This window comes from Bos indicus x Bos taurus, chromosome 3 (assembly GCF_003369695.1).
Source record: "Bos indicus x Bos taurus breed Angus x Brahman F1 hybrid chromosome 3, Bos_hybrid_MaternalHap_v2.0, whole genome shotgun sequence".
Lineage (NCBI taxonomy): Eukaryota > Metazoa > Chordata > Mammalia > Artiodactyla > Bovidae > Bos > Bos indicus x Bos taurus.
This window is the reverse complement of record NC_040078.1, coordinates 100,805,395-100,833,169: the sequence shown is the minus strand read 5'-3', so window position 1 is coordinate 100,833,169 and position 27,775 is coordinate 100,805,395. Positions and strand designations below refer to the sequence as shown.

The 27,775-nt window shown below is 38.8% G+C and overlaps 1 protein-coding gene and 2 pseudogenes across 5 annotated transcripts in view; 2 read left to right on the top strand and 1 right to left on the bottom strand.

Annotated features, from left to right (window-relative positions):
* The window catches only part of TESK2 (testis associated actin remodelling kinase 2), a 139,281-nt gene that overhangs the window by 27,697 nt on the left and 83,809 nt on the right, over positions 1 to 27,775 (bottom strand). For all 5 annotated transcript variants that reach the window (XM_027537433.1, XM_027537429.1, XM_027537430.1 and 2 more), the window contains one exon: positions 10,907 to 10,955. In XM_027537433.1, the coding sequence (XP_027393234.1) occupies positions 10,907 to 10,955 (49 nt within the window). The remainder of the gene's footprint in view (positions 1 to 10,906; positions 10,956 to 27,775) is intronic.
* LOC113889968 lies at positions 18,811 to 19,147 on the top strand (annotated as a pseudogene).
* Positions 19,645 to 27,139, top strand: LOC113882547 (annotated as a pseudogene).

Here is a 27,775-nt window from a genome sequence, read left to right as displayed (position 1 = left end):
TTCGCATGACATACTCTGCATAGAAGTTAAATAAGCAGGGTGACAATATACAGCCTTACCTACTCCTTTCCCAATTTGGAACCAGTCTGTTGTTCCATGTCCGGTTCTAACTGCTGCTTCTTGACCTGCATACAGATTTCTCAGGAGGCAGGTAAGGTGGTCTGGTATTTCCATCTCTTTAAGAATTTTCCATAATTTGCTATGACCCACACAGTCAAAGGCTGTGGGATAGTCAATGAAGCAGAAGTAGATGCTTTTCTGGAATTCTCTTGCTTTTTCTATGATACAATGGATGTTGGCAATTTGATCTCTGGTTCCTCTGCCTTTTCTAAATACAGCTTGAACATCTGGAAGTTCATGGTTCACATACCATTGAAGCCTAGCTTGGAGAATTTTGAGCATTACTTCGCTACATACACAAGCAAAGAGTAAATTAAAGTCAATGATAAATACTATGGTATTATGGAAGCATATAGGAGGGATGTCTAACTAATCTTGGGAGATTAGAAAAGACTTCCTAGAGAAAGTTATATCTAAGCTGAGTCCTAAAGGTTAAATAGGATTTGGCCAGGCCAATGAGAGACAGAAAGATTGTGTTCTAGGCAGAGGGAGAGCTGAGGCAGAGACCCAAAGGTGGAAAGGGTCACATCTCATTTGTGGAACTGAAGGAGAAAGAGGCTCAGTACAGCTGCAGTACAACTGAGACCAGAACCAACAGATCAGAGAAGAACAAGCAGTGAGGATACAGAGATGGTGAGGGCCAGGGTTAGATATTTTGACTTTACTCTGAGGGCAATGAGGATCCATAAAAGGGTTTATGAAAGGAAAAACAAAATTAGCTTTGCATTAAACATTGTGGTGTTGGCATAAAGACAGACATATAGACTAATGGAATAGAATAGAAAGCCCAGAAATAAACCCTCATATATATCAAAGGGAAAAGGACAGTCTCTGCAACAAATGAGAAATGGAGAAATGCAAGTCAAAACCACAGTGAGTTACCACCTCACACCCATTAGAATGCAACTATTCAAAAAAAGAAAGAAAGAAAACAGTAAGCATCAACAAGGATGTAGAGAAATTAGAACCCTTGCACTATTTGTAGGATTGTAAAATGGTACAATAACTATGGAAAACAATATGCTGGCTCCTAAAAAAGTTAAAAATAGAACTATTATATCATTTAGCAACTCTGCTTCTTGGTATACATCAAAAAAAATTGAAAATGGGGTCTCTAAGAGACATATGCACACCTTTATTCAAAGCAGTACTGTTCACAATAGCCAACAGGTGGAAGCAACCCAAATTTCCACAGATGGATGAATAGGTAAGTAAAATATAGTATGTATATACTTGTGATAGAATATTATTCAGACTTAAAAAGGATGGAAATCCTGTCACATGTTACAACATAGGTGAACCTCTAGGACATTAAGCTAAGAAAATGAGCCAGTCACAGAAAGACAACTACTGAGTGATTCTACTTTTTTGAGGTACCTAAGTAATCAAAATCATAGAAACAAAAAATAGAACAGTGGTTACCAGGGACTGGAGGAAGAGGGAAATAGGGAGTTGTTTAACAGTACAGAATTTCAATTCTGCAAGAGGAAAAAGATCCAAAAACCTGTTACACAACAATATAAACATATTTAACTCCAATACTTTGGCCACCTCATGCAAAGAATTGACTCATTGGAAAAGACTCTGATGCTGGGAGGGATGGGGGCAGGAGGAGAAGGGGACAACAGAGGATGAGATGGCTGGATGGCATCACTGACTCGATGGACATGAGTCTGAGTGAACTCCAGGAGTTGGTGATGGACAGGGAGGCCTGGCATGTTGCGATTCATGGGGTCACAAAGAGTCGGACATGACTGAGCGACTGAACTGAACTGAACTGAATACTAACTATTGAACTGTACACTTAAAAATTGCTCAGATTGTTAAAAAATAGATTTGTATTTTAACAGGAACTCTGGCTGGCAATACGGACAATATGGATGCAAGGCAAGGAATAAGACTGATAGGGAGACTAGTTTAGAAGGTTGTGGCAAAAGATGATGATAGCAGAAGGAACTCGCCTGAGGTGAATGGATTCAAGATAGAAAGGAGGCAAAATGGTCAGGACATGATGATTGATACAATGTAAAAAATGCGAGAGGTCAAGGAGGAAGGGAACAAGAACTCTAGTTTTAGAAAAGCTAAGCATTATACTAATACTTTTACAAGTTATTAATTAATTTAATAAACATTTATTAAGGAGCTATTTGTGCCAAGTACTTCAGAAGGCTTTAGACAATTGTTCTGCCACCTTCACAGAGCAGCTTCTCCTCTTGGAAGTTCATCTAAACTAGCCCTTGACACAGTGTCTCCTTATTTGTTGAAAAGGATATAGACACGAGCAATTACTATGAGAAGGTCAAGTGTACTAAAATGAGCATGTTGAAGAAAGAAAAGCTTATGATTCATTTTGGAAATCATTGACCTAAGAACCTACTATATAAGCAGGCAATGGTGACTGTGATAACAAGACCAACATAAACAGCAAGGAAACACGGAGTAGAGTGATTAGGTATCAAGTGTAGGAATGCTGAAATGCCCTGAAGTAGTAAGAATGTGTGAAAGGTACGTCCTCCCACCATCGTCCTATTTGCTACAGAATCCAAAGTAGGAGAAGCTCTCGAGTCAACACAGATCCAACTCTGATGAATGATACCACCTATCAAATTAAGAAAAACATTTTTCAAAATTTCTGTTAGAAACAGGTTTAGCCTAAACTCACAAGGGGCTCTATGAATTCAAATGCCACACTAGTTTCACAGTCATGGAGAGGATTAAAAGAAAGATTAGCTAGAAATCTCCTGAACCATTTTGTAAATCCTTTGTCCTATCACTATCAACCACTGAAAAGATTCGTCAGTTGCCCAAAACAACCCTGAAAGAGGCAGATGTCTGTGGCTAACAGCTTAATGGCTGGAAGTTCAAGTGTTGGGAAGCAGTGTCCACTCATTCATCTATTTATCCATTCACCCAACAAATATTTATTGCATGCCAGTTACATGAGATTCAACAGTGAACAAAATAACCAGGATCAAGGAGCTTAAAGTTGAGTAAATGGGATTATAATCAGGTAGAACTTGACTCAATCCCAGCTCCACTACTTAGCTAAGCAAGTGAAAGTAAAGTTGCTCAGTCGTATCCAACTCTTTGCGAGCCCATGGACTGTAGCCTACCAGGCTCTTCCGTCCATGGGATTTTCCAGGCAAGAATACTGGAGTGGGTTGCCATTTCCTTCTCCAGGAGATCTTCCCAACCCAGGGATTGAACCTGGGTCTCCCGCATTGTAGGCAGACGCTTTACAATCTGAGCCACTAGGAAAGATCACTTAGCTAAGAGACCTCAGGTAAATTAACTTCTTTTTGAGCCTCAGATTTCTCACCTGTAAAATAGGAAAATACCACATATTCCATGGGATTGTATGCTAATGTATCCCCCCCACCCCAAAGGAGAGGCTTAGTAGGTCATGGCACACTTATAAGAAGAACAGCTTAATGTTCTTCTTATAAGAAGAATAACAGAAATAATAATAGAAAATAAATTATTTTTCTTATAATAAGAAAAACAGCTTAATGATTTTCATTATTATCACTCAGAAAGTGATACAAGCAGTTGAAAAATGCCTCCTTCTAAATCAATAAAATGTTTTCTAGTGAAAAAGCTGATAAATAGGATCTGCACAAGGAAGGTATCATTCAGAGCACTCCTTGAAATCCTGATGCTTTATGAAGTTATCTCCACTCCGATGTTCAGTAAATATCTCAAACTCAATCTATTCAAAACTGGCCTCTTGATTATCTTCCATCTTGTACCTCCTGAAGTCTTCCCATCTCCATTAACAGAAACTCTATCTTTCAGATGTTCAGGCCCAAAACTTCAGTTATCCTTGAATTATTTCATCTTTTTACTTCCCTCACCCACTGCATCAGGAAAGTTTGTTTTCTCTACTTTCAAAATAGATCTAAAATCACGAGGTTCACTGCTACCACTCTGGTCTAAGTCACCACTGCCTCTCACCTTTTTTGCATAGTCTATATTTATTTCATGGACTCTGTTGAAACAGTCTCTCTTAACTAATCTTTCTGCTTTCACCTTTGCCTCCTTTTCAGTCTATTCACCACACAGTTGCCAGGGTGATCCTGTTAAAAGGTAAGTCATATCATGTTGTAATTCTACTCAAAAACCTCCAAAGACTTCTCAATTCATCCTGAGTAAAAGAGGAAACTCTCACAATGGTCTGTAAGGCACTTTGTGGGCTCTGGCCCATGTTTCTTCTCTGACTTCCGTCTATTACTATTCTTTTTATTCTTTCTGCTGCAGCCACATCACCGTCTTCGGAGTTCTTTGACCACACCCAGCACCAGGCATTTCTCCCTCCATATCTTTACACTTGCTGTTTCCACTGCCTAGAACACTTTTCCCTCAGATATTCACATAACTGGTTCCACTACCTCCTTAATTTTTATCTCTTCTGTGATATCTTCTCTATCCACACATTCAAAACCCCAGATCACATAACATCATATATACAATTTGTTTCTTGTTTAGTCTAACTCCTCTCCCACCCCTGATGATTACAATGTAATTTTCATGAGGGCAGAGATCATCATTTGTCCATTATTATATTCTACAGTCTTCCCTGTAGCTTAAATGGTAAAGAATCTGCCTGCAATGCAGGAGACCTGGGTTTGATCCCTGGGTCAGAAAGATCCTCTGGAGAAGGAAATGGCAACCCACTCCAGTATTCTTGCCTCGGAAATCCCATGCACAGAGGAGCCTGGCAGGCTATAGTCCATGGGGTCTCAAAGAGCTGGACACGACTGAGCAACTAACACTACACTATATTTCGAGTACCTGGAATACTGAAAGACACATGGTGGGAGCCAGTAAATTTTTTTCTTTAATAAGAAAATGAGCTAGAGGCATGCTAGCAAATCAGGGGGAAACTTCTTTAAGAAAAAAGTAAATTAAATGAACTCTTCTATTATTTGTAGGTTAGGCTGCCAACCTCAAATTCTTGTTTCTCAAATGTCTTACGGAGTTACTAAAAATAAGGGCAGAAAACATGTACCACAATTTATTTAGAGATTTTTAAAATTACTAAATGACCAAACCAAAAGTTAAATAAAAGCTACATTTTTCAGAAGTAAAGAAGACGCCAACATGTATTCATAGGAATGCTTTAGCTATTTTTACATGTATAAATGGAATGAATTTCTAATTGTGCAAGGACTTGGATGTAGCATTTCACACTATTTTTGACTGCTGGCTCTTTCCACTGGAGTTAATGAAGCTTCTACATGTACTATGGACCCAATCACACAGGGTATCATTATACAGACCCTATTTAAGAGACTGACCCTCACTAGAGAACTCGGAATTTGACATAACTTGGAAAGTGGAAGGGAGAAGAGAGACAAGGGCGTCCCAAGTCCTGGAAGGCATATCTAAGGCTAGCACATGTAGAAGATAGCAAAAAGACCCACCTAACAAAAGGGAGCAATTTGAATTCTGAAATCCGATTAGAGAAAGTCTAGAATACTAAACAGAAGTTTTTAAACAGAATCATCACATTATCAAAGTATGCCTAAGGAAGATTACTTATGTAGTAACATATCAAACTGAAACAAAGGCAGACCAGGGACAAGAAAAGCAGCCACATGCTTGAAAGATAGAGGACATGGCTATGCTGCCAAAGTTAACTCAAGGCAGGCACCAGACAACTTTGCATTTGGCTCAAGGTAAGTTAGACCAGGAGAATACTCTGTACTGGGTCACACAAAAATAAGAAAAGCAGTAGGCAAAACCAATGGCAATATCACAGCACACCAAGAAACTGGAATCGGGGTCTGGCTGCTCATTTGTATAAATAATGCATGAGTTTGGTTACTGAACCCACAGAGTTTCCTTTCATTGTAAGCTCTCTGATTATATAAAGGCTTCTTAGAGGTCTGACAGAAACCGACTCAGAAACAACACATATCAACCCACATAAACAAGGAATTTCCAAAGTAACTCTTCTTTAATAAAGAAAGTGGGGAAAGGGGTAGAAACGGTGAGTGAGAAGAGGATGAGGGCTTTGTGAATTAAAAATTCTCTTCAGCCACTTGCAGGGCTAAACATCCCCTCATGAGTAAAGAGCATTTCTTTCAGTACCAAGTGTCTGACTGGCTGAGGTGACTTTGCTAAAGAGGCCAAGCAATTGCTCTGTTTATAGCTGCCATGCCATGTTCAGTTGCTTCAGTCGTGTCGACTCTTTGTGATACCACAGACTGTATCCTGCCAGGCTCCTCTGTCCAGGGGACTCTCCAGGCAAGAATACTGAAATGGGCTGCCATTCCAGAGGATCTTCCCAACCCAGGGATTCAATCTACGTCTCCTGCATTGCAGGCAGATTCTTTATCACTGAGCCACCAGGGAAGCCCCCTTTTTATAGCTAAATGGCTCTTATAGCCACAGTGGAAAAAAGAATAGTTTTTCCATGGCAGAAATGGCAAGAAAGACCCCAAAACGTCCTATCAATTCTTTTGCTGACTCCCTTGACCAGAGTATTGTCACTTGAGGCCCATACCCCACAACCTTATACCCCGCTCATCCACCAAATTCCCAATCTTCTAGGCACTAAGAGGTTCTGCACAAAGAGGTCCCCCCCAAAAAAGAAGTTCCCCAAACTGTTTGATATGAGGATATTTCCCTCCTTGTGCTTTTCTTAACAAAGTAAAAAACAAAAAATATCCCCAAACAAAAACAAACCATAAAAACCATTATGAGATGACATGTAATCTGTTGTAACCATCTCTCTCTCCTCTCCTTTGACATCCCTCCTACCTGAGTATGGAATAGAAAATAGCATGTAAGTTGGTGGCAGCTACTTTTTGATTATGAATGAGAGCCAACCTTAGGACGAAGCTGACAATGTAAGCATAGAACAAAGAAATGGGGAGAGGTGGGGGGTCTCTGGATAACATCTATTTAGCTGCTGAATTAAACCAAGCTCTAACCTAGTAAGCTGCTAGAATTTCAGTTTATATGAGTCCTTTAGTTGTTTAAGGCCATTTAACTATTTTCTGTTACTTGCACCCAAATACATTATAATATATCCAATAACCAGAAAACAGCTTTCCCAAATAACACAAAATATACAAAGTTAGTCAGAAATGAATTCTACAAATACTATATGTGTTACACATACAAGAACCTGTGCTCAGGACTATGGGGAAACATAAGTGAATTAAGGACAGCATGTTACAATGAAAAGAGTACAGACTTTGAGGTCCGATGAACCTAAATCCACATCCTACTTTGAGGAAGTCACTTAATTTCTCTAAGCCTTAGTTGTCTCATCTATAAAACAGAAGAAACAGAACTACAGAATTGTGAGAAGTATAGCTAATATATAAAGCACCAAGCATAGCACTCAGCCCACAGTGGGTGCTTAATAACTAGTAGTTATGATTTTTAAAATGAGAGCAAGTTTTACCCTCAAGTAGAGTAGAAAAGACAAATTATAATGTGCTAACTGGGATGTTTATAGGGTATGAGATATTGCAACAAAGGTTCCAATTCTTCACCCCTTACTGAATCAATGTTTTTTGACACAAAGAACTTTGCAGTATGCTCCCAGTGTGGATTCGGGCATGTGACTTGCTTTGTCCAATCAGATATTAGCCAACCAAACTGGAACATAAGCAGAGTCATGAAAAGCACTTGTACAAATGTGCTGGCACACTCTTGCTATTCTGGTATCATCTTAAGAAGGACAAGTCCAAGCTAGCCCATTGGTCCCAGAAAACAATGAGAAACAGCTGAAGCAAAGTGCCCACACAAAGCTCACCCTACAGCAGACCACCAGCAGACCTGCAGATAGATGACTGAGCGAGAGAGAGAGCAGCAAAACTGCCCAACTGGGCCACTGGGCCCAGTTCAGCTTAGCAGAGCCTCCAGAGGTATGAGAAATAGATGTTTATTGTTGCATGGTTTTGTGGTTGAATATTACATAGCAATAGCTAACTGACCATAGGGTTATATTTTTGTCTTTAAAAACCAAAGATTTCCACTTCCTTGATACTCATGACTAAATGAAAGGCAAAAAACAACAACAACAACAACAAAAAAAAAAAAAAACAAAAAAAATAAATGAAAGGAAAGGTTAGGTCGTCTGAGTCAAAGACATACTTTGGGATTCTTAATTCAACTCATTAAACTCGAAAGTACCTGATCTTTCATTAAACTGCTTTCTCTTTAACAAATACTAATTTGTTAAAAAATTAGAAGTCTATGCTTACTATAAGTAGTTTTAAAAAACACTCGTAAATGTCTGACTGTTCCAAGTTCAATTAATGTCTACAATTACAATGAACACTTGTAGAAATGGCTGAGGCCCAGAAAAGTCTGTATCATCATTGTATGTGAGAAATATTCTTCTTAATAATATCAATACTTTATAGGCATCAATAAGATCTGTGCTTCTCTACTGTAATTATTGACAAACTATTTTGAGAGAAATAAAGAATGGCGCTCACATTACTGTGGAGGACAGGAATTCCACCAATCAAGAAATATTTACTAAATATCATCCAAGTTCTAAGCAGTGCACTTGATGTTATTAGTAATTTATCTTTATGATCCTTAGTGAAACCAACAGCTGTGCTGTCACGTCAAATTATTAGGCCATTAAACCAGAAATCTATGTCATGATGGCCTTTATTGAAAATAAGCAAGAACATTTGGATATTTGGGCTTCATGACCTTTGGCCTATAGATTATTAATATGATAAGTTGTATCAATATCTCATTAATTATACAGAAATACACTCACAAAGCACTTACTGTATCTTGCATATGACTATAAACAAGCTACAAAGCAACAGAAAATATTACTTAAGTGCAACATGGCCAAAGGAATGTTGCACTACAATCATCCATTTCTGCCCTTTCTACTGCATCCACTTTCAGATTTGAGGCATGATCACAGATTTTAAAGCATATTCTTATTTGTCAGTAAAACCAACACACAAGCTCTTCCAATGAACTCACATTTCAGAAAACAATGATATAAACAGAGAGTGCAACAAATACTTTTATAAGTGTTTATGATTAGTGTCAGAGCTCTGTTGGATAAAAGGCTTGAGAGGAGAGAGTTTTGTCTTTGAGGAATATATATACTCACTTCTGAGAAAAGAAATACACAGAAAATATTTCTTGATCCAGGATGCTGGTTATGGGTGTGTTCATTTGTGAAAACCTAGTGAGATACACATTTTCCATATGTGTGCTTTTATTTATACTTTGTAAAGGGTTTTACAAATTTAATGACATAAACAGAAGTACAGAATTAAGTACTAAATGAAAACTACTGACAATTCGAGGAGTTCAGGAGGGACTGGTCACTGTTAATGCTATAATAGTTAAAATGTATTAAGCAATTACTGTATGCCAGTTACTGTATTAAATAAGCATTTTATATCTGTGCAGTATCACTGTGGTCATAATCTTACCAACAGCATTTGCCACAACTACGTAATTATTTCTTCCTCCTTGAAACCCCTTCCTTTCCATTCCAGGCCAACACACTCCTGGTGTTCTTATTTTCCTAGCTATTCCTTAATCTGCCTTTCCCATGAGACTTTAAAAATTCAAGTACTTTAACATTCAGCTATAGTCCTCTTCTCTATCTGGACTCCTAGGGATAGGTACTACTGTTATTATTCCTGTCTTACAAATGAAAACATTGCAGCACAGGGAGATTCAATTATTAGATTCAATTAGTTATTAGGGAATCCAAGAATATTAAGAGATATGGCAATCAACACTACAGAGCCCATGCTCTTCACTACCTCACTAACCCACTTTCTTTGGCCTTCCATACAAGAGGCAGGACATAGCTATACACATTCCACACTCTGGTGTTCTCAGTAATTGAGAAAAAAGACATTGAGTGAGGCACATGGGACCCTCCTTGACAATATATTAAGGATTAATACCAGGTACCAAGCCAGTAGGAAACCAGTGTTTTTGCAAATTCTGTTGAACAATTTTCCTTCTTAAATTCTTCACTTTTTATTCTGGTGCTTCTCAAGGAGAAATGTGAAATCATTCTAGAAGATAGAATCTGAAGAGTTTTCAAGAATACCTAGGAGCCTTATGAAGACCTACTAAACCTAGAGTATTCTAGGAATCCAAATTTCTAAGAAGCGACCCAAGCAAATTATGAAGCTGGTAACCTAGTACCTGAATTTGGGAAGCATTTATTTGAGAGGGGATTCCCTGGTCCTCAGAAGCTAAGTAGTGACCACTACATATTTACCTGCCTAGAAGAGACTGAAAATGAAATGAGAATAGAGATGTAAACTCTACAAGGAGTACTTTCCTCCAGTCAGGAAACTAGAGCAGCAACAGTGGAATTTTAGATCAGGACCCCACACATTTCTTAATAGTCCGGGAATTTGTTGTCATGATACAGCACGCAGCCAAGTGACATCATCCCTTCGTTTAGGAGGGGGTCATCCAGGCAGCAACAACCAATATAATATTTGAGCACTCATTCCCAGTTCAGTTCAGTTCAGTTGCTCAGTGCGTCCGACTCTGCGATCCCATGAACCGCAGCACCCCAGACCTCCTCGACTCATTCGCAGGGTACTCACCAAGTGTTATCAGGGAATCCAAGAGTATTAAGAGATATGGCAAACTGTCCCAAGGCTACAGAAGAAAGCTTTGTTAACAATGCCCTTTTTACATAAACATAAATGAATACATATTTTGCATACGTATGCGAGTAACAATTGAGTGGAACCATAAATGCTGAAACTAAGGCAAAGAAGTCACTTCAACACGCTTATTGAAGTCTTACCTCTGTGAGTGCATGCAACTGTCCTTGATGTACACACACACCCATGAACCTACAAAACAAAACAGATTTTTTTTTAAACAAATGAAAAGGACATGAACATAACTAGTGTAGTTGTGCATGCATTAGAGACAGTCCAACACCTGTAAAGTCTACTGTCCTGAATAACACTGTAGCTTCTCAAACTTTAATACCACTCTTGTAAATTCTAAGTTTATCATGAAATATCTGGCTGTGGCAAGACCTGGTGGTAAAAAGCATTGGTGGAAGAGGGAGGTGAGCAAGCCTTTAAAAACAGCATGGTATCATGAAACAAGCACCAAGCTGGAACCAAGGAAACCTGATACTGGCTTAGCTTGGCCATTATCTGTTTACACGCTCACACACACAAAAAGGTCACTAACCCTATGGTTTCCTCAGTTTCCTCATCTAGGAAGTAAGTAGGTTGAACTACCCAATATGAAGGTCTGTAATTTACAATCAGTGAACTGGGGTTGGGAATACCCATATTTACTAGAGGACAGAGAGCTAACTTCCTTAACATAAAAAGAACTCTTCTAAATATGTAACTTTAAAAAGACCCAATAGAAAAATAAGCAAAAAGCACGTACATAAAAAAATAAATAAATAAAAATCCACAGAAAACTAAGAATAAAGGGCTAACCATATAAAGATGTGCTCTCCCTCATAATTAGAGAAATGTATACTAAAACAAGGAGCTATTACTTTTTTAAATCTATCAATGAATGAAGATTAAGAATGATAATGATTGGGAGAATTCCTTGAGATGGATCCAGTGGTTAGGACTCTGCTCTCACTGCAGAGGGTGCAGGTTCAGTCCTTGTTTAGGGAACTAGGATGCTGCTTAGGAACGCAAGCCCAACAGGGCAGCACCCCCCAACCCCCAGAAAAGAGTGATAATGCTAAGTGTTGTCCAGAAGGGAAGGAAACAAGAACAGGAAATACTGCTGAGTTCTCAGTACAACTTTTTCAAAGGGTAATTAATTGATCATCCTAGCAAAAATTTTCATTACTCCAACAATCCAGTTCTAGAAATTTATCTTACAAGTATACTCAATTTGGGTGAGCAAAAATTCACATAAAAGGACATCTACTTCACTAGTGTATGTGAATCTAAATACCCATCAAATAAAAGACTTGTTAAATATTTACAGTATAATTCATAGATTAGAATACTATACAGGCATTAAAAAGAATGAAGTAATCCTTACGCACTGACATGACAATATACAGAAAATATACTGCTAAATGAAAATGTCAAGCTTTAAAATACCATTTGTGTAAAAAAAATTTTATATATTAATAGAAAATATCTAGAAGCATTAATAATAAATGGTACTGAGGGGGTAAAGGGTGATTTTTATTTTTCAGTGCACAACTTATGTTATATTTGAAGTTTCTTTAAACATCAGCTTACATTTTTAGGTAAAAATAATTTTTAAACAAAAATCACAAACCAATATTATGACTGATGATAATCATTAAGTGACAGAAGATAAATGACATAAAGCCAGTGACACTCAGGCCTTAGGTTGTCAAGAAAAGTCTCATTAACAATACCCACAAGGCCCAAGTAAGCTCTAGTTTAGAAGAGAAAAGAAAAGGGAAGAGATTGACTAAACTGATAGTGAAGGCACAGCAGAGACTGTGCTCGAAAGGACCATAAAGTTCTATGGAGGCAGAGTCCAGGTCATAGCACCTAACAGGGCCTAGCAAATAGTTTGCTTACTCAGTGAATAATTGCTGGGTGAAAAGGAACTGAGTGAGGGAGAAAGCCTGGTCAGCTGTAACACCACAGCAGTTTTAAAGACATGCTGCTCTAAAATTACCAACGTGAAAATTTCACAGTTTCTCCAAGAGGTGTTATCTAGACCACTGGTTTTCTCTAAGGGCATCCAGAGACACGATGGAGACTTGAGAAAGGAAAAAAAACCCAAGGAAATATCTAGGTAGTATTGAAAATAAGATGCAGGTTTCAATGACAGGCTAAAACTTACCTCTTGGGAATAAACAGGCTTAGGAATAAAAAGGAAGTGAAATAATAGAGTAGTTAAAAGAGGTCTGGAAAAAAAAAAAAAGAAAAGAGGTCCTGGATTTCCCTGGTGGTACAGTGGCTAAGAATCCACCTGCCAGTGCAGGGGACATGAGCTGGATCCCTGATCCAGGAAGATTCCACCTGCCATGTGCCACAACTACACACACGTTTTAGTACCCACAAACCCACACATTTTAGTACCCACGAGCCCCAACTACTGAGCCCTCATGCTGCAACTACTGAAGCCTGGCACACCTAGAACTCGTGCTCTGCAACAAGAGAAGCCACCACAATGAGAAGCTTGCACACCACAACCAAGAGTAGCCCCTGTTCGCTGCAACTAGAGAAAGTCCACACACAGCAATGAAGCCCCAGGACAGCCAAAAATAATTACTTAAAACAATTAAAAGTACAGAAAGAAGATAATTGACAATCTAGATATCAATTTTAAAAAGAGCTCTGAAGTTAGAGGGTGTAGGTTCAAATCCCATCTCCACTTGTTAATAGTGTCCACAACGTAAGGTTGTTGTTAAGACTAAATGAAACAACTTTCGTTCACCGGTCAGTTTCTTTACTGTGAAACTCACTACCTAATATGGAAGAGAATGAGGTGAGGAATGTAGGACAGGTAAAAGTCTAAAGAATAATTAACATAAGTAACATAGAGTGCTGGAAGACTGAATCTGGAATGCTGAATGTTTCTGGGTGGCATGGCATAGTGTCTTTGCAGATACAGCATCTGACAGCTTCAGTTTAACATCAGAAACCAGTTGGGTAAAAGAGGAAGCTGTACTAGAACAAAGGAAATCCGGGCAAGATAAATGAGAAAACAATCAATTTGGGGGAGCTGAAGTTTTAGAGGTATCTTTTTTTTTCCTTATTAAAGACATTTCTTTTTTTTTTTGGTAATAATATTTTTATTGAAGGACAGTTGATTTACAATATTACATTCACTTCAGGTATACAGCAAAGTGAGTCAGTTATATATATATATTCTTTTTCAGATTCTTTTCCCTTATAGGTTATTACAATATATTGAGTATAGTTCCATGGCTATATAGTAGGTCCTTCTTGGTTATCTATTTGATATATAGTAGCATGTATATTCGGAGAAGGCAATGGCAACCCACTCCAGTACTCTTGCCTGGAAAATCCCATGGGCGGAGGAGCCTGGTAGGCTGCAGTCCATTGGGTCGCTAAGAGTCAGATACAACTAAGCGACTTCACTTTCACTTTTCACTTTCATGCATTGGAGAAAGAAATGGCATCCCACTCCAATATTCTTGCCTGGAGAATCCCAGGGACGGGGGAGCCTGGTGGGCTGCCGTCTATGGGGTTGCACAGAGTCGGACACAACTGAAGTGACTTAGCAGCAGCAGCATGTATATTAAGTATTCATGGTGGCTCAGAGGTTAAAGCGTCTGCCTGCAATACAGGAGACCTGGGTTCGATCCCTGGATCGGGAAGATCCCCTGGAGAAGGAAATGGCAACCCACTCCAGTATTCTTGCCTGGAGAATCCCATGGACGGAGGAGCCTGGTGGGCTACAGTCCACAGGGTTGCAAAGAGTAGGACACGACTGAGCGACTTCACTTTCAGCATGTATATGTTAAACCCAAAATCCTAATTAATCCCTCTCCCCTTTTCTCTTTTGGTAACAATAAGATTGTTTTCTATGTCTGAGGGTCTATTTCTATTCAGTGTCATATATGTATACATACATATGTATGTGTATATATATCCTTTTTCAGATTCTCTTCCATTATAGGTTATGACAAGATACTGAACATAGTTCCCGGTACTATACAGTGGCTCCTGGTGACTACCTATTTTGTGTATAGCAGTGTGTATCTGTTAATTCCAAACTCCTAATTTATCTCCCACTTTCCCTTTTGGTAACCATAAGTTGGTTTTCTATGTCTGTGAGTCCATTTCTATTTTATAGATAAATTAATTTTGTGTTTTTTAAGAGTCCACATATAAGTGATATCATATGATATTTACCTTTGTCTGACTTACTTCACTTAGTATGATAATATCTAGGTCCATTCATGTTACTGAAAATGGCATTATTTCATTCCTTTTATGGCTGAGTAATATTTCATTGTGTGTATATACCACATCTTCTTTACTGTAGAGGTATCTTTAAAAAAGGTCAGTGTTCTTTAAGTGTTTGTACAGGTCCTCAGTCACTAGAATTATGAGAGTCAGTATTTTATTCCTTTATTTAACAACTATTTGTTGAGTGGCCACTATGTGTAAGACATTAGGGACAGAACAGTGAATAAAACAAAGTCCCTGCTCTCGAAGCAGTTTCATTCCAGGGGTCATTCTATTGGAAAGCAATTATAATAAAAAGTTAAATGGATGTTTTGCAGAACGTAGTTAAATTGTTGTGCCATAAATAGCTGTATCTAGTGAACCTCTTACAGGAAGGATGCTTCCCTGAGATTACATGGTATTTCTGCCTAAGGATGATTCTATTCTCATTATCCCACCATAGCAAAAAGAGGTAAATAATACACAATATTCTTTTATTACAATATATAATAAGCTTTTATTACAAAAAATTTTTTATAATATTACAATAAGTAATATACAAAAGCTTCACTACAGCTTTCTAAACTATAAAGGGCACTAGCAGGGGTTAATAACTAAGGCCTACTACTTGTTTTTATAAAATTTTATTGGAACATAAGCAGCAGCAGCAGCAACATGGTATTTTCTGGGGCTGCTTTTGTGCTACAACAACAGATTTAAATAGTTGTGACAGAGACTGTATGGCTTGTGAATACTGAAACATTTACTATCTCATCCTTTACCAAAAGAGTTTGCTCATACTACCTTAAAAGACTGTTAGGAGGATAAAATGGGATATTTCAGGTACAATATCTAGCCTATGATCAAATAAAGATTAAATGGTTTTTATTTTATTATTATTAATGATTCTAAATTGTACCATCTCTTATATGACTATTAGAGTTACCTTTTCAAAACCTGAACTATGTAATTTCCTTCTTTATAAACCTTCAATGGCTCCCTTCTGCCTATAGAATAAAGTCAAAATTCCTTACCACAGCATTTGAAACTTTCCACGATATGTTCCAGCTTATCTTTGGAAGCTCACACTTTCCCATGAGCCTTATTCTTCACCCATTTCTCCCTTTCCTCTGCTTCTATCCTACAAATATATTTAAATTTACTCATCTTAAAAAATGCTTCCCTTGCCCCCTCTCTAGTGGTTCAACAGTAATGAATCTGCCTGCAATGCAGGAGATGTGGAGATGTGGGTTCAATCCTTGGGTCAGGAAGATCTCCTGGAGGAGGAAATAAATTTCTAATGGCACTCCAGTATTCTTGCCCAGAAAATCTCATGGACAGAGGAGCCTGGTGGGCTACAGTCCATGGGGTTTCAAAAGAGTCGGACAGGACTGAGCAACCAAAACAACAATAAAAACAAAGCCCCTTCCTAAAATATGATCCTAAGTCATTCTTTGCATTTGTACCCAACCTTTAAGAGTAGGTTACATACACTATAGGGTTTCCCTAGTGGTTAAGACAGTAAAGAATCCGCCTGCAATGCAGGAGACAGGGGTTCAATCCCTGGGTTGGGAAGATCCCCTGGAGGAGAAAATGGCAACCCACTCCAGTATTCTTGCCTGGAGAATTCCATGGACAGAGAAGCCTGGCGGTGACAGTCCATGGGGTCGCAAAGAGTCAAGTCGGACACAACTGGGTGACTTAACAGTTTCACTTTACATACATATTTTTACACTATCTGGCTTCCCTGGCAGCTCAGCTGGTAAAGAATTTGCCTGCAACGCAAGAGACCCTGGTTTGATTCCTGGGTCAGGAAGACCCGCTGGAGAAGGGATAGGCTACCCACTCCTATATTCTTGGGCTTCCCTGGTGGCTCAGCTGGTAAAGAATCTGCCTGCAATGCAGGAGACCTGGGTTCAATCCCTGCGTTGGGAAGCTCCCCTGGAGATCTTCATGGCTACAGTCCATGCGGACACGACTGAGTGACTAACACTTTCACTTTACATACATCTACCTATCTTTAACCTTCCTTTGTTCCTAAACTCATTATAACCTGCCTTCTGCCCACATAACTCTTTTTGTAACTGTCCTTACTGGGGAAGATTCAGAGTTTTATTTGTCTCTGCATTTCTAGTACCTAGTATAGTATCTTACACACAGTAAGCAAGATCTCAGTAAAGATTTGTTGAAGGGCATGAATGATTTTTATGACCTGGAAACTTAACTTCAAGCTCCTCCCTGAGCTGGAAGACTTCATTTACTTACTGAAAATTATCCTTCTAGGATCAGCTAAAATTTCATTTTCTCTGCAATGATCTTTAGGATGCCTTCAGTTAACATTAGTACTCTTTCTCTTTCTTCCTGGCTCCCAGCAGTGCTAACATCCTTCTTTGCAAGACTGCTCATTAGCATAAATCAAGAGGTCCAAGGTCTGGAGTCTGACTGCTTGGATTTGAATCCTGGCTCTGCTTACTGACGACCTCTCCGTATTTCAGGTTTTCTCCACATGCAAAATGGAAATGTTGGTATTATCCAATCTATATGGTTATTGTGATGATTAAAATAACTTGAGCTCTTAGAACTGTTAGCTATTCTTTTTAACCTTTCTGACTTCTCCAGATTGGAATATAAGGAAGGCTTTTAAGAGTACAGAACTCATCTAATTTATTTCTATATACACACAATGCTTTGCACATAAGATGCTAAACAAGTATTTCTTGAATGAAAAGGCAATAATCACCAAATTACTTTCACAACGTAAACTCAAACCAAGAGGTATTCATTTTATTTCATCAAATATTTGTATAGAAGGGAGGCAATACAATGGCTACATTCTAAAGTTAAAAGGGTCGTCTAGAAACTGAAAGTACTTGGTTTGAGTGTGATTTACCCTTGCTTCCCATGCCCTCAGACCCACCATCACTGTTACCGCACTACCCACAGAGATGTCACAGAGGACACGTTCAGGCAGGCACTGGCTTCACGTGACCGTTTTCCCCACCCCCTGCTCACATCACCACATCGTAGTGGTGTTGCACAATTCTACTTCTACGTGAAACTTTTCTGCTAGACCTTCTCAACCTCATTTCCTTTCCACCACCACCACCACCACATCGAAAATGGTGTTAAAGAGCTGGCAAGCTGAGACAGGAATTAGCTTTCTATTGGAAGAGCTTGAGCAGAGCTAATCATTCGAGTTGCTATAAAAAGCATATACTTTTAAAAGGGAAATATTACTCATCCTTTAGGGAAGTGATTTACGCCTAAAAAGGCATTTAATATATCAACAGTAAGTTTTCACTGAAATTTTTATTGCTACTTTAATCAAAATCTAAAATGTGGCCAAAGCTGAAAATCTTTCTTGGTAAGAGACAGGATCTTAAAAAAAAATTACATTATGAATGATTCTTATTCTCCACTACCACCACCCCAAATCATGCAAGCTTAAATTATTTAGCTCAGAAAGGGGGCATTTTCTTAATGGATATGCTTGAGAGTGAGTGACAGATTACTCAAATTTGTTATTTTTAATTTCATATTACACACACATTTGCATTGTCTTTTAGACCAGCGCTTCCTACATTTTAATATGGAAACAGATCACCCAGAAGCTATGTAAACTGCAGACTTTGATTCTATAAGTCAGTGGGGAACTGAAATTTTGAATTTCTAAAAAGCTCCCAGGTGATCCTAATGCTGCCTGGTCTATGGAGCATATATTGAGTAGCAGGGTTCAGTCTAGACCAAAGACAGCTAGCTGATCACTACTCTCAAGTTACTGAAGGTGTTTGGCCTCGGGAACGGCGTCACGATGTGATTCGAGGTTCTTCCCCGGATCGCCATTATGGGCGTGTGCTTGTTCATCCCGGGAATGGCCACCGAGCGCATCCACAGGTTCAGTAATGGGGGCAAGGAAAAAAGGGTTGCCCATTATCCATATCAGTGGTATTTGATGGAAAGAGATAGGCGCGTCTCTGGAGTAAACCGTTCCTACGTGTCAAAGGGTTTGGAGAACATTGATTAAGGAAACGTTTTCCTGGTTGATGAAGAACAACTCAGTCATGCTCTTCTATCCCTGCTAGTAGATTATGCCGCATATTGTGTAGCATGCATTGTATTTTGTAGTGTGTAATAAAAATAAAATAAAAATAAAGTTACTGAAACTATAACAGGAAACTCCCAACTCTGATGCTACTGGTAAACTAGAGTTTGACCAGAGACTTAACTTTCCTGTCTTTCTTGTAGAATGATTTACCATTCCCCATAAAGTATCATAACCACACTTTTCCATAACTTAACTTTTTTCCTCAGACTGTTTCCAATGTTTAGAATGCCCCACCCTTCATTTCCACGGAGTTATATTCTGCCCCATAGCTCATTTCCTTTCCCCAAAACAAATCTGGCTCTAAGTAGAAGTATTTCTGAACTAGCATGCTTCTGAATTACCAAGGCACTCCATCTACACCACACTGCTACATCATCATAATTTTCTACCTTTAACTGTTTTATAATATGTCTTATATTTCCCTTAGGAGACCATAAGCTTCTTAAAGCATTCTCTTGAGTGGCATACGATAGTATATAAACACTTGCTGGATAATTTAAAACACAACTCTGAACACTCAAATAGTACTGAGTGCCAGCTATGTGCCAGGCACCGGTAATGATCATAACAATTATAAGAACTAACTCAAAGAGTGCTTACCATTGTTCTAAGCACTTTATGTTATATTCATTTAATCCTCATAATAACCCAAAGAAGTAATACTTTTATTAACCTGAATACATTGATGAAGAAACTGAGGCTCAGAGAAATTAAGTAACTTGTCCAAAGTCACACAGCTAACAAGTGGCAGAGTCAGGAGTCAAATCTAAACAGTGGGTTCCAAAGTCTGTGTTTTTTTTTTTGGCCCGGGCCCGGGCGGGGGTGGGGGTGGGGGTGGGGGAGTGGTGCGTGCCGTGTGGCTTGGGGGATCTTAGTTCCCCCTACCAGGGATCGAATCCAGGGCCCCTTGAAGTGCAAGCATAGAGTCCTAACCCCTGGACCTCCAGGGAATTCCCAAAGTCTGTGCTCTTAACCATGATGTTATAATACCTCTCCGTATAGTTATAAAGAGGCTATAAAAACGAGTAAGACACAACCTGTTCACTTAAGAAGCTATTGGCTACTCAAAAAAATTGTTGTGGCAGCTCAGAGCTTCTGATATAAGTCCAAACTCCTTAGCATGTTATTCAACAGTCTTAATGATCTGACCCAAACCTCTCTTTATTACATCCATCTGCATTCTCGATGTTTTACTGTAGTTACATAACCAGCTTCTCCTAAATATGTCCTGAATTCTCCCACTTCCACTTCCATTTTGTTGCTGGAATAAGTCCATCTTTCTCATCAAAATTAATCTTTCTCTTCCCTATACACTCAAATTACTCCATTTAAACTCTACCGTAACACTAACCAGGCTTGCCTACTACATGTTTTAGTTATGTCCACCTTTTCACTCAATTAGAGGACTCTTGAGGGCAGAGATGGAAGAGTATGGAAGAGATGGTTACTTGTTAACTTCCCTTTTCCTCCTGAAGTAGGCTACATTTCCCAACTGGTTAAGATCATAACACTGAGTTCTGGCCGGTGGTACAGGGATAGAAGTGATTATATCATTTTCAGGCCTGTCCCATTAAAAACCTCAACATCATCCTCCATATTTTCTTCCTTCATCTGCCAGCAGATGCACAGGATCCAATAGAGGAATCTGAGGCCCTGTCCTAGGTTAAAAGGAGCCCCCCTTCAAGCTCCACTCAACATGCATTGGATTAGAATATGAGTTAAGAAACAGCTTATAAGCTAATAAGATTTTAAGTTAGCCCACCTGGACTAAATACATCTTATAGTTTTGTTTCTCTATATATACCCAAAACACTGCGTTATTCATAATTCAGTTCAGTTCAGTCACTCAGTCATGTCCGACTCTTTGCGACCCCATGAATTGCAGCACGCCAGGCCTCCCTGTCCATCACCAACTCCCAGAGTTCACCCAAACCCACGTTCATCAAGTCGGTGATGCCATCCAGCCATTTCATCCTCTGTCATCCCCTTCTCCTCCTGCCCCCAATCCCTCCCACCATCAGGGTCTTTTCAATGAGTCAACTCTTTGCATGAGGTGGCCAAAGTACTGGAGTTTCAGCTTCAGCATCAGTCCTTCCAAAGAACACCCAGGACTGATCTCCTTTAGAATGGATTGGTTGGATCTCCTTGCAGTCCATGGGACTCTCAAGAGTCTTCTCCAACACCACAGTTCAAAAGCATCAATTCTTCGGCGCTCAGCTTTCTTCACAGTCCAACTCTCATATCCATACATGACCACTGGAAAAACCATAGCCTTGACTAGATGTACCTTTGTTGGCAAAGTAATGTCTCCGCTTTTTAATATGCTGTCTTGGTTGGTCATGACTTCCCTTCCAAGGAGTAAGCATCTTTTAATTTCATGGCTGCAGTCATAATCTGCAGTGATTTCGGAGCCCAGAAAAACAAAGTCTAACAGTGTCTCCATTGTTTCCCCATCTATTCCCATGAAGTGATGGGACCAGAGGCCATGATCTTAGTTTTCTGAATGCTGAGCTGTAAGCCAACTTTTTCTCTCTCCACTTTCACTTTCATCAAGAGGCTTTTTAGTTCCTCTTCACTTTCTGCCATAAGGGTGGTGTCATCTGCATATCTGAGGTTATTGATATTTCTCCCAGCAATCCTGATTCTAGCTTGTGCTTCTTCCAGCCCAGCGTTTCTCATGATGTACTCTGCATATAAGTTAAAGAAGCAGGGTGACAATATACAGCCTTGACGTACTCCTTTTCCTATTTGGAACCAGTCTGTTGTTCCATGTCCAGTTCTAACTGTTGCTTCCTGACCTGCATATATGTTTCTCAAGAGGCAGGTCAGGTGGTCTGGTATTCCCATCTCTTTCAGAATTTTCCACAGTTTATTATGATCCACACAATCAAAGGCTTTGGCATAGTCAATAAAGCATAAATAGATGTTTTTCTGGAATAATTAGTGTTCAGTAAATATTTAGAGTCCAATTAAGTTAAAATTCTTATTGCAAAGCAGAACCTTTCAAGACTCTATTAAAACTAGCATATGAAAGAGATTATTCATGGAAGTATGGGAAGAAAATTGAAAATTTTACTTTTTTTTATACAAAAAAGAGAAATGTTTACTAATATTTAATATGGGTTGATAGTAGCACCTGGGATGGGCTCAAAAATGTTTTCCTAATGGGATTCTATGGGAGACAGAAGATATCCAAAGATGTTCATGTCCTAGTCCCTAGAACCTGTGACTATGTTGGATGGCAAGTAGAATAAATTTTAAAAACTGCAGATGGAATTAAGGCTGCTAATCAGTTGACTTTAAATTAGGGAGATTATCCTGGATTAGCAAAGTGGGTGCACTGTAACCACAAAACGTCCTCAAAGGTGGAAAGAGGGAGGCATAAGAGTCAATATCAGAGGGCTACAATATGAAAAAGACTCAACGGGTCACTGCAGGCTTTGACGATGGAAGGGGACTACAAGCCAAGGAATGCAAAATAGTCGCTAGAAGTTGAAAAAAGTAAGAAAATAGATTCTCCCCTAGAGCCTTCAGAAAGGAATACAACCCTCCTTGAATTTAGCCCAGTAAGATCTGTAAGATAATAATTTTCTGTTATTTTAAGCCATTAGGTTTGTGGCAATTTGCTACAGCGGTCCTAGAAAACTAACAATCAAAAAAATCTAAGGGTCACTATTTTATGTTATAATGTTCACAGATCTAAGATAGATTTGGGGTTTTGACTCTTTGTAAAGAAGCATAAGGAAAATAATAACGTTATTTTCTTTGGTGGTATTTACATCTAGTAGGTCAAATATTTATTGAACTCATAGTCATGTATAAAGCTCAGAGTTAAACACTAAAGTTTAAATGTTATCCCTTCTCAAAAGTTTATTACCTAAATAGAAGAATAAGGGAGAGGTATGGTAACAGTCTAAAACACATCTATCCTCCTTCTAAAAAACAAAACAAAACAAAACAAAACACTGACACTACTATTTTGAGTGGGACCTCTTCAATTCCGCATAACAGGACCTAGGAAGAGAAATGCAGCCACTGCATCAAAGCTGTCAAGAAAATTACTCTGTACTGCTCACCTGCAACATACCTGGAAACTGTGCTAGGTGTTTTATAGATACTACCTGATATGAAATTACCCCTATTTTATCATCTAGGAAAATAAGATTCAGGGTATTTAAGTGACTTGACAAAGACTAGAGAAGGTACTGGAAAATGGATCCATTTGGCTCAAAAGCCTATGTTTTGTTCTGTGATAATCGGTATGTATGAAAAAGGCCAGTAGATCAAGAATAATTTTATTTTTGATTCATAAAAAAGAACTATCTATCTGCAAACCAATGAAAATCTGACTAGTTTGCTTTACAAGCCCTTCTACTGCCAACTTTGAGCAGTAAAAACAGGACTCTTATTATAAAAGTTTTTCTGACCTGTACTGGTCTTTCCGGAAAAATGTCTGACTCCAAAGTTTGGTAAAAACAATTAAGAGGCCTGAAATAAACCTATAGCAAAATATTAGAATGTGGGCATGATTTTTATAATAATATGCTTTCTAAAATGTCTGCATTTGAAACTTACTTAGATTGGTTTACTTTTCTTAAAAAAAAAAAAAAAAGTTTTTCCAGAAGTTTGAATATATTTTTATCTTATTTCCTCACATAATTTTGGAAGGCAAGGCCCTGGAACATACTCCACCAGATTCCACTAAGCTGTAATGTGTGGCACTAAAAGGAACTGCTTTGCATTTTACTCCCAAATAAAGCAAAGATACCAACACTCTCTCTTGGACTAGAAAAAATTACCAATAACCAAAAAGGAGAAGAGACAGAAACAGCTCAAATCTTAAAGTCCCAAAAGAGCTATGAATCCAGACCCATAAAAAAAGGAGTAATATCCTTGGGTAATTAAGGTTTGCTGGAGTTCAAACGTGTTTTAGAGGTATTACATCACGGAAAACTGGTTGTACTGGGTCCTAGATATGAAAACTCATAAGGAAAACTCAGCTGAACTGACATTAACCACCAGAGCTCACATCAGATGACAATGAGCAGAGCTGGTTCAGTCTGGTTTTCTCTTTTCTGCCCATAGCTTTTATAGTCCAATTTTAAGATTGCTAAAGGCAGAATAAACATGCCTCAGCCATCACTAGGTTATATCAATAGCACTACATATAATAACATAAGGATGAATCAAGTTCATGTTCAAATTTTACTTTTTATTAGTAAAACAATACAAATATCTAAAAAGTTAAAATGAGATCTGCTTGCTTATAAATATTATACCAGTTTAATAAATATAAAAACATCCTAGATTTCTGAGAGAAAAATATCCTCTATCTTGAATAACAACTGAAAAATAAAATGAGACTAAGAATAAATTCATTCTGTACTTTATTTCAGAGAAAATTTTAAACCACATAGCTCAAAACAGTCATACAAGCAGCAAAATACCAAGTCTCCCGACAAAGGCAGAGCTATTAATAAATATATGGGCAGTGACTTCAAAATGTCCCCAGCGTGCTTTTTGTTTGTAAACCCAGGAAGTTCAGAAGAGAACTAAAATCCACAAACCCAAGTATATAGATTGTCTCCCCAAGCACTGAAAAAGCTTCTTCCTCCTTCCCAAATTTATCCTTTAGCCTACAATTACTCATAAACTCATGCCAAAATAGCAAAATACAAACACAAACTTCAATTTACGTGACCATACTTTTGAAACAACACTCTCCCAATGATTTATTTCTTCCCCAATTCAACCCAAGAAATACTATGTGCAAATACTTGTACTCTCCATGGATAAACAGAACACTTAATTTTTTTTCACTGCCTGTCACATAGATATAAGCACAGTGCCAGGCAATAAGGATCAAGTAAGGTCCGTCTAGTGAAAGCTATGGTTTTTCCAGTGGTCAGGTATGGATGTTAGAGTTGGACTGTGAAGAAAGCTGATCGCCGAAGAATTGATGCTTTTGAACTGTGGTGTTGGAGAAGACTCTTGAGAGTCCCTTGGACTGCAAGGAGATACAACCAGTCCATCCTAAAGGAGATCAGTTCTGGGTGATCATTGGAAGGACTGATGCTAAAGCTGAAACTCCAGTACTTTGGCCACCTCATGCGAAGAGTTGACTCATTGGAAAAGACTCTGATGGTGGGAGGGATTGGGGGCAGGAGGAGAAGGGGACGACAGAGGATGAGATGGCTGGATGGCATCACTGACTCGATCGACATGAGTTTGAGTGAACTCCAGGAGTTGGTGATGGACAGGGAGGCCTGGCGTGCTGCGATTCATGGGGTCACAAAGAGTTGGACACGACTGAGCGACTGAACTGAACTGAGGGGCCATAGAAATAAATATAAATAAATCCTTCTTTAAGGAGCTCACGGACAAATAATGATAATAGTAGATAACATTTACTGAGCACTTATGTGTCAGACACTGTTCTAAATACAGGATTTACCTCATTTAATCTTTATGAAGATATTATGTAGTAGGTACTATTACTCTCTCCATTTTACAGACATGAAGACCGATTAAGTGGCAGTCAGAAGTAGATCCTTAACTCTTTTTTTTTTTTTTGCTTAACAAGTTATCTATTTATTGTTGTTTGAATCCTTAACGCTAAAGGTTATACTATAGAGCCTCAATATATAATGCTTCAGATTATTATAACAGCAACAATAATAAAAAATAATAGTTAAGATTTAGTGCCTTGCATTGCGATAAGTTGTTTGTGGACATTATTTCATTTAATCATCTCCATAAAAGCAAGCAGGACCCTGGGCACACAAGCCTTTCAAACAGTTGCTAATCTGGGAAGGGAGGGGATGCTGAGACAAGGGAGGAGCAGTCAGGAAACAAAGGATAGTGTTGCTACCAATCCTTCTGGGGCTGCAGCTCTTCCAGCTGCCCCAACAGCCCCCGCCCCCCGACAACAATAACAACTGTGTGGAAGGTGAACAGCCTCTGCCTCTGCCAGCCAGCCTCAACAGTTCCTGGGCACAGCGCCCCAGGAATAGCAGCAATGGCAATGATTATAACAATGGGGAAAATAGGGGGCTAGAACAGGTACCCTCCTCATCCTCTATCCACAATGGAGACATGGAAAAGATTCTTCTGGATGCACAACATGAATTCAGAGTAGTTCAAGAGACAGTTCTCACTGCAACAGCCCTTTCCCACCAGAAGAGGGGGAGATCATGTTTGATAGGAAACAGCAGCAGGGACCATAGCTCTCAGTCAGAAGAAATTGCCGAAGAGAAAGATGTGGGTGCACTGACGAAAATTGCAGACTGGGTGTCCAGCTGGTCTAGCAGACCTGAAAACATTTCACCTGAGGAGTCCCACTCTGGCACCCTAAATAGTCCATTTCCTTAAGCATGAGGAAAAGTAGAGCCATGAAAAAAGGGGAGATTTTTTCTCCGCACAATTTCTTAAGGTATTCATTCCATCTCTCTTCCTTTGCCATGTTCTGGCTTTGGAGCTAGGCACCTACATTGGAAAATGACTAATCACGATTACTGCCAGTACCTACTGAAGGAAAAGAGCCCCTGGGAAAGCGTGTGACTTGTATTGTCAGTAGTTTATTTGAACTTGAGACCATTGTGAGCATGACCCAACCTATACCCTGTTTTTATATATCCAAGTAGTTCTAGTAATTCTCAAATCCACTATTTTATTCAAACTCAAGGCATAGAGTTTTACTAATCTCATTCTCTTTTTGACCTAAAAAACACTTAGGAATTTCTTAACAAAGTTTACTGTTGTTTAGAAATTTGCAAGGGCTTTTTTTCTGCAAATGCTACTAGCAAATTATGATTTTGTCAACAATGCTGTTGTTTCCTTTTAGTTCCACTAGACTTAGACTTGTATCATTTGTGACACAAATTTTACTCTTGCAAGATAATTTCCATCTTTCTTTTTAAATGAGACCAGGTTAGCAAGTGATATAAAAGCTTTGTTGTTTTTCAAGACAAAGGCAAGTTTGAATTTATAGATATTAAAAAAGAAAATAAACAAAAGAAGACACAATAAAAAAATATCCTGGGCAATAAAAAATTATTTTAAACCAGAAAAGAGAGAGAAACAAAGAGTAGTTTTGGGGCAGGGTCCTGCTTCCACCTCAAGAGATAAAACATAGTATCTTTGAGCCCTTCTACAGAACTAAAATTTCCACCAAGTGGAAGATGTTAGCATTCTTCATTCCAGAGGAGAACATAGTTTGATTAACCTCAAGAAGACCAAGAGAAGACCACCTAAGGCCAGATAAAAGAAGTACAAGCCCTGCACACACCTTGATCCTTATCAGCAACCCTGCCCTTGAACCGTTGCTATAAAACTCACCAATTCTCCCTGGATTGGGACACACAGGTTTTTCCAGAGCATGAGCCTCCTGTGTCCCTCTTTACCTGGCAAAGAAATAAAGCTATTCCTCTTCCCAAAACTGTCTCCAAGATTTGATTCAGCACCACTGCATAGAGGCTGAATTTTTAGCAGCACCACCAACCTGGTACAGTAGTACTATTATTCTTTTCTACTTCACAGATGAGAAAACTGAGGTTATAGAGGTTATATAACTTATCTAAGGTCCCTTAACTATTAAGTGATAAAATCATCCTGAACCTCTCCTCTAAATTCCAGACTTGTTTACCCAACTTGCTCCGAGAGGAGCAACCCC